This window comes from Podarcis pityusensis (genome assembly GCF_964106645.2).
Source record: "Podarcis pityusensis genome assembly, chromosome: 3".
Lineage (NCBI taxonomy): Eukaryota > Metazoa > Chordata > Lepidosauria > Squamata > Lacertidae > Podarcis > Podarcis pityusensis.
The window spans coordinates 95,960,114-95,973,222 of record NC_138026.1 but is presented as its reverse complement, the minus strand read 5'-3'; the positions used below and the strand labels follow the sequence as shown (position 1 = coordinate 95,973,222).

General features: G+C 42.3%; 1 protein-coding gene across 5 annotated transcripts in view; it reads right to left on the bottom strand.

The window, feature by feature from the left end:
* The window catches only part of USH2A (usherin), a 440,966-nt gene that overhangs the window by 335,206 nt on the left and 92,651 nt on the right, over positions 1-13,109 (bottom strand). For all 5 annotated transcript variants that reach the window (XM_081000469.1, XM_081000470.1, XM_081000471.1 and 2 more), the window contains exons 15-16: positions 7,529-7,692; positions 2,149-2,307 (exon numbers count right to left, since the gene is read on the bottom strand). In XM_081000469.1, coding sequence (XP_080856595.1) covers positions 2,149-2,307; positions 7,529-7,692 — 323 coding nt within the window. The remainder of the gene's footprint in view (positions 1-2,148; positions 2,308-7,528; positions 7,693-13,109) is intronic.

Genomic DNA, 13,109 nt, shown 5'->3' with positions numbered 1-13,109 from the left:
ACATACTAAGAATATAGTCATAAACATAAGAATCTGGCAGCATTAACAAATTTATCTTAGTATTCAAATGCCAAACAGTAGATTATATTCACATCATTAATTATCATGATTGTCAGGAAATGTCAGAATGGTAATTTTTTTTTTAAGGAACAGTTGTGGCTTTAGAAAATAATGATTTGTTGAACAAGCCTATATCAGTCTCTGATTAGGAAACCAGTAGTTAGTTAATGTTTTAAGAGCAGCTGCTCATCGATGTTAATATGATTTCGAAATGGCATCAGCACACTATTCTAGAAGGATTGCTCCATTCAATTCCAAGAATATAGCAGGGACTTTAGTAAACCTCTCGGATATACATTTGAATTGCTAAACATTCTTGTTAGTATATGAAAGATGTAAAGCATAATTTATCCCAGAATAGTTCAGTAAGATAGTGTATGTACATAGAAAAGTGTCAGAATCTGAACTTGAAGCAAGTACTAAACTTAGGACTTCAGCAGCTGGAGGACCAGGACTCATTCTGTACACTACTACCAATCTCTAGGCAATAAAAAGAGTAATGCAAGCATATGACAGCCAAAATGATCTATTGGCTAGAGTGCTGGACTTAGGCTGGAGACACTTGGGTTTAAATCCCTGCTCAGCCATGAAGTTCATGGGGTGACTGCGGATCAGTCAGTCTCTTAGCCTGACCTCCCTCACATGATTTTACACTTGTGATTTCAAGGATACTTGACTTCTTTTGGAGGACAGATAAACATGTGATATAGATATAAGCGACTAGACCTAATCTGCCCACATAATGTTTTCCCTCTAAAACCTAGCACAGACCCAATTCAAATGACCACTACACAGACTATTATACAACTTAAGACACTTTCCTCAAGGTGAGGTGACAGCAAACAGCTCTTCAACCCCCTCCCCTCCCCTCCAGTATGATGAGCAAGAGAGGATGTGGTGAAGCCTTTCATTTATTTAATATCCTTTCTCCTGCACAAGCAAGACACAAGGATGTAGGAGTGAGTAACTGAGGTGCTTAAGAAGAAGTGGCTGCCATGCCACAGAATCTTTTGCCATTCACATGGCGGGTGGTGGTGGTTAATGAGACCACTTTACCTGTTCCTTGGTATAGATGAAAGTGAGTCAGTAAGGGGAGCTAAATTTGTTGGATTTGCTCATTTGAAAATCTGGCTGCTGACCAGGAAATGGTAAAATCACTTGATACCAGAGCTAAACTGACTGCCTACAGGAAGGAAGGCTTGTAAGCAAGTCTTGGATGGAGTACCAGTGGGCCCTAATGTTATTAGAAGGTATCACTATCTGGACAGGGGTAGCCTAACTTCTCTCCTCTATGCTCAGGTAACATCTAGGTTATACTTAGGGCTGCCTCTGAAGACAATTCAGAAACTTCAGCTAGTGCAGAATTTGGTAGTCAGGTTGCTCAACAGGTCAAGATGGTTTGAGCATCTTAACTGATCCTGGCCCAACTGCACTGGCTGCCAATTAGTTTCCGGGCCAATGCAAAGCACTGCTTTTGACCTATAAACCTTAAACGGCTCAGGGCCACAATAACTCAAGGATGGCCTTCCTCCATTTGAACGGAACTGGACCCTATGATCATCATCTGATGCCCTTCTTTGTGTGCCTCCCCCATAAGAGGTCTGGAGGATGGCAACACAAGAACAGACTTTTTCTGTGGTGGCTTCCCATTTGTGGAATGCTCTCCCCAGGGAGGCTCTCCTTCATCATTCACTCACAGAATCATAGCCTAGTAGAGTTGGAAGGCACCATGAAGGTTCTACCAGCAATGCAGGAATCTTTTGCCCAGTGTTCTGCTTGAACCCACAACCCTGTGATTAAGAGACTCATCCTCTATTGAGTCAACCCAGCCTTCATTTCATATTTTTAGGCTCCAGGTGAAAAAAAAATTCTCTATAACCAGGTCTTCGGCTGATTCTGTGGCCTTTAAATATGTTTTTTTTGGGGGGGGGGTTGGTTTATTTTTGATTTTTTTATTATGTATTTTATGTTCTCATTTTGTATTTTTATGCTGTGAACGGCCCTGTGTTCTTCAGATGAAGGGTGGTATACAAATTCAAATACATACATACAGTGAAATATACATAGGTAGTATTCATGAGCACTCACGGTAAGGGTAGTTATCCTCTGTCATATAGATTTGACTCCCATTTCTATACAGCCTGTACACAAGCCAGTTTGAATTTGGAGAATCAGGTGGATTCCAAACAAGTCTGATAGCAGAAGAATTTACAACTTCTCCTCCTGGCGGCGGCTGCTGAGAAGGAGCTGGATTATAACGCAATAAAAGCCATATTTAGGCATCAAGACAACCAAACTTCATAAGCAGAAGTGCATTTAAAAAATGAAAAGAAACAGTTTCTTCTAGCAGAAGAAAATGATATGAAGCAGAAGAGCTGTGTTTCACCAGTACAATCTTAAGAAAAGCCAAAACAAAGCAGCCAGCCAGCATACATTAAAAATCACTATGCAAGACATCCAAAATAGCATAATTCTGCCTAAAGAACCACTTTAAGTGTGCTTTGACTGAAAATCTGCACAATGCACACATACAGAGCAAACACAGCAAACATACAGATGCAGAGACATCTGACAGGTGTACTGTAAGTAGATCCCTTGCTTCATGCTGCCTCTCCACTCCCATGCTAATTCTGGTCTTTTTCTATGTATTCCCTGCAGACACTCACAAACTTGTTTTCCCTTCAGATGTCTGTTTATGTAAGCTGCTTGTGGAGAAACTGACACAGACTCAATACAGATGACCAACTAACTCAGTTGAAAGATATTCTACTATAACTTTTATTATTTTTCCATATTAATGAAAATGTGGTGGGCTTTTCCCCCTGCCAAATGTTCTAATGTGCGATGAACACTGAGGGCCTCATCAAGTTATAAGGCTTCCCCACAAAAAATTCACCACAGTAACAGTACTCTTCAGCATGTGACAATGGCTGGGGAAGATATTTCCTCAAGCCATAGAGTCAACTCACAACCTGGTGTCAACTAGAGTTTTTGGTCTACAACTCCCATGATCCCTTGCCATTGGCCATACTAGCTGAGACTGGTGGGAGTTGCAGTCCAAAATCCCTGTAGAGGCCCAAACTATAGAAGATTGCTGTACAGTGGTGCCTCGCAAGACGAAATTAATTCGTTCTGTGAGTTTTGTCGTCTTGCGATTTTTTTCGTCTTGCGAAGCACGGTGTCGGGAAAGTTTTCGAAAAGCTTCAAAAATCACCAAAGTCTTTAAAAACCTCAAAAAAGGCTACCACACCACGTTCTATGAGTTGCTCCTCGAAGTCAAGTCGCAACTGTATTAATGGTGTTAAGAAAAAGGAAACAAACTTGCAAGACGTTTCCGTGTTGCGAAGCAAGCCCATAGGGAAAATCGTCTTGCGAAGCAGCTCAAAAGACAAAAAACCCTTTCGTCTAGCGAGTTTTTTGTCTTGCGAGGCATTCATCTTGCGAGGTACCACTGTACTGTTTAAAAAGAAACATCTTGCCTTTTCTGCTTTCTTCCCTTAGATGTCAGATTTTAAATCTTAATTCCTATTCTGAGCTTTGCTAATATATTTTGAAGCATTATCAGGCTTGTGAGATATTTTACATTTTAAATATCTTAAATATTTATTTAAGTTTTAATATGTACAGGAACACCCTTTAATGTATGAATAAAACTCCTCACTTGCAGACTTAGAAAATTGGTTATGTATTGCTGGAATATAGTGAGCATGAAAAAGAAGGAAGAAATATACATAAAGGTGATGTCTTGTTCCCACAATAAATGATTATTTAAATAATAAATTTAACCCCATAAGGGCCAGATAACTACAGTATGTTTTAGGGTTTTGTTTTTAAGTGAGAAACTGTAGTCATACCTTGTGGTTCCTTGTGTTGTATGATGAAGGGACAGTGTGGGGTATGTGTACATATATTGATCTTGATTTTAAGGTGTGAAATTACGCACAATACACTTCACGGTCTTAAAAGCAACACAGCAGAGAATTTTACAGGCTTAAAAGCAATGCAGTTTTCTTTTTTAAAAGCCAGAAAAATTTTCCTAAGAGAAACAAAACAACTCCAAAGAGAGGGGAGAAATGTTTTATTGACCCATTTGAAACAACACTTTGAAACTATTATCACAATGAATAAAATTTTAAGACTGTGAGAACATATTAACCCTTCTACTTCTTTAAACGTAGAACCTGGAAGTAGTGAGAAGAAAACACAGAAGCAATGAATGGAGACAGAGGACTTCCATATTATGTGTATATAAAAAAAATAAATTTTTGATGATATGCCATTTCCAGGCTCTTTATATTTAAAAAAGAACTTTACTTTCATAAACATATAACTTAGAATATCTGATGCACCCATGATATTGCTTGTATGAGTTGAAAAAATCTTTGCTGCCACCTGTAATCAGGTTCCTCACTCCACTAACTGTCATCTGTCAGCATCCTGGGGTAGCATGGATTTTCTAGACTAACAGTGAAGGACCACACATATCTGCTATTTGGGTCCCTGAAGCACAGATTCACACAAAGCGGCAAAACGCTCTTGCAGGTTATTAACAAGATTTTTATTTGAAGTGCATATGCAGAACAAAGGTACAGGGCGATCAGTACGCAACCTGTACACAGTAGTCAGGGTGCGCCCCTTTATATAGATTTGCAAAATAGAATACCACCTGATCTCTTGTAAGTCACCTGATTTCTTGTAAGTCACCTGATTTCTGGGAAATCGAAACTTATAATAAGTTCCTATTACCATATAAGGTCTTGGTCTTCTCTCCCTCCTTCCTGCAACCTCCCTCATCCTGGTCTTACAAGAAATCCTTGTTCCTTATCTCTATCTGCCCAAGCTAGACATTCTGAGAGGCCCATTTGCAATGTAACATTTAAGCATGTCCTTCAATAATAGAACAATTATATTGTAATATGCTCCTTCAACAGCTTTTGGTTCCTCCTCTGTTGAACAGCTTTTCAACCTAGCTGTTTATTACAATAATATTTTGACTAAGAAGAACTTGTGCCTGGGTTTGCTTTTTTCCTCATCCCAGTTAATCCCTTTTCCTTTTGTGTTATGCCTTTTTAATTGTAAGCCTGAGGGAGAGCAACAGTCTTATTACAGATCTTTGTAAGGTATTCTAGAAGCCTCTTTTGGCTGAAGAGCAAGGTAAAAATCCTTCAACTAAATATAGAAATGAGTATGTTGGTCTCTTTTAAATGCAACATGGAAAGAAAACACCAGGGTATATTAAGTAATGTAGAGACTCACAAGGTAGCATGTATTTTGCTTCTGTCCATTACAAATAACTGTCCCTAAAGATTAGGTATTATAAATAGAGCCTTGCAATTGGTAGCAATTATACTAGCAAAGTCAAGTTAAAATTGCTAGAGAGAATACACTGGTAGCTATTGGAGGAAAGGAGATTGTGTTAGAAGAAAATGATTATTGTGCTCTTATTACTAAAGTTTCATTGCCTCCACAGATGTTCAAGTATGGTATACATTAGAACCATAAAGTTAAAGAAACAACTGATTTTGAAGCATTATGGGCTTTCTATATTTCACTCAGCAAATGTTACTGTTGTCTATACTCACAAATGGAGAAATATTTTTGTTTTTAAATATATATCATGATATCTTTTGCAGAATTTAATTTTATTACTTATCTTAAATTATGCTACATAGTTTACAGTGCAGTCCTAAAATGTATTATCAGAAGTAAAGTCCACCTGCCTTTAATGAATTCAATGGGACTTAATCTCAGGGAAGTGCATATAGGATTGCAGCTTCAAGGCACAATCCAACAAGACCTTTTCCTGAATAAGCTCCTTCGAAATGAATGGGAGCCCTGGCCATTTCTGAAGGGGTTCTGCCATTAAATTCTGTGATAAAGGTCTTACACTGTCTTTAAAACATTGGAGTTGAAACTCGTTTTATATGTGCAGTAGTTTTTGTTTTTTCATAGGTAATAAGTTTTTTATTGTTTTTCTATATGTGATTGTTTCTATATGTTCTTATTGCACAGTACATCGCTATGAGATGCCTCATAGGAAATTATTAGTAAATTTAATAAATTAATAAAATATGCCCAGGCTGGGACCTGGTAAAGCCCCCTATGGAATTTAGTCGATGTTGTAAGGTAAACTGCTTCGTTGTGGACCATTAGCCCTCTTAAGGCATTACAGCTCCTACTTTTCTCTACACAGGAGCTGTGGGCAGGAATTCACTGAGTAGCCTTACCTGCTGGTGTTTATGCAAAAAGCACAAACATCTGTAGCAGCCCACACATACCAACAACAGCTTCCAAACAACCTGGAACCTTGATTTCCCAACGTTCAGGATGTCATGGAAGACTTCAAACATACAAGCTGTACATGTGACATCATCAACATTTGATTTATTACCTGCCCTTCACCAACAAGTCCCAGGGCAGGTTATAACAATTTAAAAATCAATATTAAAAACAGTTAAAGCAGATTGCAATAACACACATCTCAGGTGTCAAAGCCCAGGGTAAAGAGGTGCATCTTCAGAATTCACTGAAAGCTGCATAGTGAAGAAGCCAGATGCACTTCTTTCAGGAGGGAATTCCACAACTTAGGGACTGCCACAAAAATGCTATTTCCCAGGCCACCGCAACCTGGAAAGGTAGAACTTAAAACCCTGGAGGGTCTGTAGGGAAGGAAGTGGTATTGGAGTCCTAAGTCATTTAGGAGCTTAAATACATGAGCACTTTGAATTGGCAGCCAGTACTGTACAGTTGTTTTAGAACACGGTTCTATGAGTTTCAAAGTCAACTGCAGCCATTAATGTGGTCCCTGTATTCTGGACCAGTTGAAGTTTCCAATCTGTCCTCAAGGGCAGCCCCATACAGAGTGTATTGCAATAATCCAATCTGGAAGTTACCAGAGCATGGAGTACCATGGCCAAGTCATTTCTACCCAAAAGGGACCATAGCGGGTGACCTTGCCATACCTGGAAATGGGCACTCTGAGTCACCAAGGCCAACTGGGATTCAAGACACAATGTTCACAAGACAACACGTTTCATCACGATAAATGTTTGTGCCCTTTGTGCAGGCACCAGGGGGATGTGGCTTCTTAATGCATCCTCCCTCCCATATAGAGAAATCTGGGACATACAATGCCTGAAGAGGACTTCTGTTAAATGTAGGGATCCCAAAAAAGAAGGGGAGGTTTTCAGAGTAAGTAATTTTCCAACACCACAAGTTACAGTATGTCTAGAAAATTGGAGCATCAATATAATTTCCTTCCTTTCATTGATACAAAAATCCATGCTGCCTTTGATACAAAGTATCATGTGATGCCTCTTAAGTACCAAAACATAATATTTCTCCTAATATATTAATGGGGAGGGAGTTCAGGTTGTGAGTAGCAGCTATTTTGAGTTTTACACTAATACTAACAATCAGCAAACCAGTTAATTTGAAAGATTTGCTCTTACGACCAACAACCACTTACTTTTACTGCAGCCAAATAGGTTGTGGACGTCCAAATTACTAGCACTGGGAACACAGTTGTCACATTTTGAGCCAGTTACAAATGGTTTGCACACACATTGTCCGGTAATAGGATGACAAGTTCCATTAATGGCTCCTGCAGGATGACAATTACAACGCTGACATCTATAAACAAAAACAAATCAAGAAAGTAATGAAAGCACATTAACACTTCAGTTAGACATAGTAGGGCTTAATTCCGTGGCTTTTTTCAGACACATAATTAAGCATTGCATATGAAGAACCTTAGAAACTGGTCTGTAGTAGAAAAAGTAAAAACTGCAACCCATTTATATAAAAAAGTTCCATTCACAATCAAGTATGGTGCTTCTTTTACTTATGACCTAGACTTCTAGAACAGCAGTAATGCCCTCCAATTGTTAGGGGACAATTCATCCCTTGCTAAAGTGACAGGGGGATATCTGTTCCTTTAGGGAGGGGAGAGTTGAATTGTGCTGAACATTTTGGAGGGAAGGTTTGGCACACCTTATTTATGCAAGAGGTGTTTTCTTAACTTCCAAAAAAAGAGGCTCAGTTAAGTTCCATTAGTAAAAAAGAAAGGTCTGCTCTTATGGGAAGCCTAAGGAACCCTCTGACTGTCTAAGACATTCCCAAGTGTATTGAGGACACGTTTTCAAACTGGATGGCAGTAGAGCCTCTGTACCTTATGGAAGCTGGCTTCTTCGAGTGGTCAGCTTGGCTTTGTTTTCAATTTATATGTTAAAAGGAAACTGTGGTGCAGTCGCCCTGATGGCCTGTATCATGGCCTAGGTAAGAGTGAGAACAAAATAACTGAGACATGTATAAGTGAAAATTAGCCACAACTTTCTTGACTAACAGACACAGGGAGGGTTGGCAATACCTTGATTTAGTTCTAGATAACACTTTCTACTTTTATTTTATCTGGCGTCTGTTGTTGTATTTTTTAATCTTTTACAGAGGTACCTCAGGTTAAGTACTTAATTCGTTCCAGAGGTCCATTCTTAACCTGAAACTGTTCTTAACCTGAAGCACCACTTTAGCTAATGGGGCCTCCTGCTGCCGCCGGAGCACAATTTCTGTTCTTATCCTGAAGCAAAGTTCTTAACCTGAACCACTATTTCAGGGTTAGCGGAGTCTGCAACCTGAAGCGTATGTAACCTGAAGCATATGTAAACGGAGGTACCACTGTATTATAAATCCTCAAGCTTCAGCAACTGAAAGATTTACAGGTATAGGGTGGCATACAAATTTAATAAATAATAATAATAAAGCTGGATAAGACTGTGCTCTGGACATTGGACACCTTCACTAGTGACAATGTATTAACTAGCAGATGCAAATAACATTATGATCAAAGCATCTTGCAAATATGCCAAAGAGTACTACTGGGGATTCCACCATATATTCCCCAGGCCAGAATGCAGAAGACTACTTAGAAAATCTGTGTTAGGCAACACTGAGAGGATTCAATGGTGCAGGAGAAAAAGATACCCACATCACTGCTACAGAGTAGGTTCAATAGCAAACTGTAACCTGTGTTCACAAGGGATGCCGGGGGCGCTGTGGGTTAAACCACAGAGCCTAGGACTTGCGGATCAGAAGGTTGGCGGTTCGAATCCCCACGACAGAGTGAGCTCCCGTTGCTTGGTCCCTGCTCCTGCCCCCCTAGCAGCTCGAAAGCACGTCAAAGTGCAAGTAGATAAATAGGTACCGCTCCAGCGGGAAGGTAAATGGTGTTTCTGTGTGCTGCTCTGGTTCGTCAGAAGTGGCTTAGTCATGCTAACACGTGACCCGGAAGCTGTACGCCGACTCCCTTGGCCAATAAAGCGAGATGAGCGCCACAACCCCAGAGTTGGTCACTACTGGACCTAATGGTCAGGGGTCCCTTTACCTTTACCTTTAACCTGTGTTCTGGTCAAACAGGTTGTGCAGGTTTTGAGGAAGCTTCAAAACCTATGTTACCAGAGAAGATACTGAGATTTTTAAATGCAGTGTACATTATGAGTCATGATCCAGCCTTTTTAAAATATATATTATCTACCTTCATGCTAACAGTTCAAATGAAATTTTAGAGACTACTGTTTTTCCTATTTTTTTTTAATCAAGCAATTCTTGTTTGAAATAAAATATGTAAGGTTGCTTAAAATAAATTTGCAAAAACAGTTCACATGCATTTGACAATTGCATCTCTCTCCTTTTAGCAAAAGAATTTCTTCAGTAACTCTTGCTGTGTGATCTCCTGAGTTCAACACCCTATAAAAGACCGATAAAAGCTAAGGCTGCAAAATAAGCTGCAAATTTGTGTTGTGGAATAATATTCCTTTGGGAATAAATAAAAAAATTCCCTTGGAAACTATAATACTGCATTTTCCCCTTTTATAATCAAGAGCAAAGGGTATTTCCCACCAAACTGCATTAAGTGTTTTCAACCACAGATTGCATACAATTCCCCCGTCAAACAGAGTTTCTGTTTAGACTATTAAATGTCATCATAAGTGTAGACAAGTATATAGAAACTGAGAGAGCTGCTATATGCTCAGCAGTTCAATATTTAGTACTTTATAATTTTGTATTGATACTTAGCTTCTACTCTTTTTGGAAGAGTTTAAGGTGTCTCCAAGAGTATATTTTTTATATATAAAAAAAAGATTATCCCAAATATTTTATCTTCTGGAGGTACTTAATATCAACCCCCCCCCCCGAGAATTTCAGTTTCTGTGATTCACTCATGACTCATTTTACACCAGAATAATAAATATATGATCTATGTAGCATGCTACGCAAACATTATTGTTTCTTTATTTCTACTTAAATTCTTATAACAGTCCTGTAAAGTAGATGGATTATCACCCTTCTATTACAGCTAGGAGCCAAGAGTGAGAGATTACAGCTTGCTTACACGCCACAGTTAAGTGTTCTTAAGTAACACACTTAAAATGGTGCAATGGTGATTTTCAATGGCTTAAACCCTCCTACCTACACTACAGTCCCACTCCCGATTGGCACTCGTTCCCCACCACCACTGACCGACTACTTATGGCCACTTCTGAGCATCAAATTTTAAGGGTTGTATCCAATGAAGTCATCTAATTCATGCAAGGACTTCCATTTCTTTAATGGGTCCCCAAATCTGTGATATGGTTCCCCCCAATCTCTGATCCTTCTTTTAAAAAAAACAAAAACCCTCTGGAGCGATCCAGCACTCTACAATCAGTCTCCGGGCCAGGTACACTTCTTGAAAAGCCCATTGGTGGATGTCAATGTGTTATGCCCCAAGCATTTCAGGAAGTGTGGGGACTGATGCAATAATGCTATAAATATTGCTTCTGTTAACACCAAATCTCTTTAGCAGGCTGTTTCTTTTCACTCCTGTATTTGAATGACTGGGAGGGGGGGGGAAGGCTGGAAATACCAGCCCAGTGCTGTGGGGATGATTAGGGAGGCAGGAGAGGATATATTATTTAATGATATCCTTCCTAACTTGCGCAAGCAAGTTCCATTTTCTAGCAGAGTTCCCCCTTTTTAATTACACAGCGATCAGCTGGTTGCTGACTCATCTGAGTCTTTCTATTAAAGATTCCTTCCTGGTAAAATCCCTTCTAATCCCCCTTAAAAAGAATAAACACAATTGTCAGAGTTGCTTCCAGATCCTAGCTCACAGAGGATCACGCTAGCCAGCGATCATTAAATAAAAGTCTTTATTGAGTTACAGTTTCCATTCTCAAGCTGCTGCGTGCAACCCTACGTCTAATGGTTAGATCGGCGAAGCTCCATCTGAGTCTCCGCCCCTTGTACACCAACTTAATATCCTAGCCTTGCTCCACCTTTTCCGCCTGACTGTTCTTCTCTGGGTCCCTCTGCCCCCCGGGGTCTCTTCCTTCCGGGATTCCTCTGACGCTGACGCTGACCCCCCTGACTCTTCTCCCTCCTTTCGGCGGGCTTTAGGACCTGGCTCCCTTTCCGGGCTGCCTACTGCGCCACCTTCCTGTGCATTTGAACTTGTCGCGCGCGCCCAACCTTCCACCTTCCGTCTGACCGTTTCTTCGCTCCCCGATGGAGGTGTGGCCACTCCTGACTCGTGCCCTCCCCCCTGTTGTGAGCTGCCAGCACTTGATCCCTGGCGCCCTTCCTCTTCCCTGCTCTCTGGCGGTGACGCTGGTCCCGATTTCCAACTGCTCCCCTCTGAGTCCCCTCTGGCTCTATCTTCCTGGGGTGTCCCCCTAGGCTCCCCCCTTGCCCTGGCCACTGGTGCTCCTTTCTGTGAATCTTCTGATTCACTGGAAAGACTCGGAGATCTCGGGTCGTCGTCATCACTCATCTTTTCTTCTGCCTCCTCCCCCTCGCTCTCTGTTTCCTCCCTTGCCCTTGCCTCTGCTCCTGAACCCCTGACATCCATCCCCCCCTCGAAGCCCCCTCTTCCCCCCTCCCCTCCTTCCGGTGCGGGATCTGGGTGCTGCTGTGTCAGGGGGACGAATGTCGGATACAGTTCGCTTCCCGTGGCGGGCCGCCATCCGAAGTCTTCCGGTTCTTCCTCCCTGCTCTCGTTGACGACGGTCACCTCCGCTTCCATCTCTGTGCCGCCGTGCTCGAAACCCGGGTCGTCCCCGAAAACGTCCATGTCCATCTCTCCCTCGTTGCCTTCTGGAGACGTTGCTCGTCCTGGACCCTCCAGCCACCTTCTGCGGAACTGCTCCTCTGGTCGATCATCCCACCAATACGAGGGTTCTGAAGCAGATCCCGAGGGTGACCCCTCCGGGGAACGGGCGTCTCGTGTCGGTTCCTCGTCCGAGTCGAACCCCCGGAACGTGCTGGCTGAAAGCGTGGGCGTGAAAAGCCAGTCGTCGAAAAAGTCTGCTGGCATTGGCCTGTGTGGGAAGAGGGCATGAAACTCTTCTTTGAGCAGAGGTTCGTCTAAAGCGTAGCCCGGCACCCAGCTGTTGGCACTGGCCGGGGTGCCCTCCTTGGCGAGAAGGTATTCTACCCCCTCTTCCCCCCATCTGGAGTCCAAAATCTCCGTGACTTCGTTGATGCGCTCCTCCTGTGCCACTCCCCCTTGCCCGGTTCTCTCTCGGAGCGGACCCGGTGCCGTTCCTGGTTCCTGAAACCTGTGAGGTGCCTTGTAGGGAGTGAGCACCGATCTGTGGAACACCGGATGCATTCTGGAACCCTCCGGAAGAGCCAGCCTGAAAGCCACCGGGTTGACCTGTTCTTCGACTTGGTAGGGCCCCAGTTGTTTATGCCCTAGTTTCTTCTTCGCCAACGACCTGGCCGGCACTGCGTGGGCTGCTAACCAGACCCAGTCTCCCACATGGATCTCTTCGCCAACCCTTCTGTGTTTGTCCGCTTGTACCTTGTATGCGTGTTTAGCCAGCTCCAGGTGCCGCCGCAGCTGATCGTGGACCTCCTGCAACTCCGACGCGAACGCATCTGCTGTCTGCGGCTCCCCCTCCCCCATTCTTTCCAGTCCCGGGAAGGTTCTGGGGTGCCTCCCGTTGTTGGCGAAGAACGGCGTGACCCCCGTGGACACGTGCTTCGTGTTGTTGTAGGCGAACTCGGCGAGA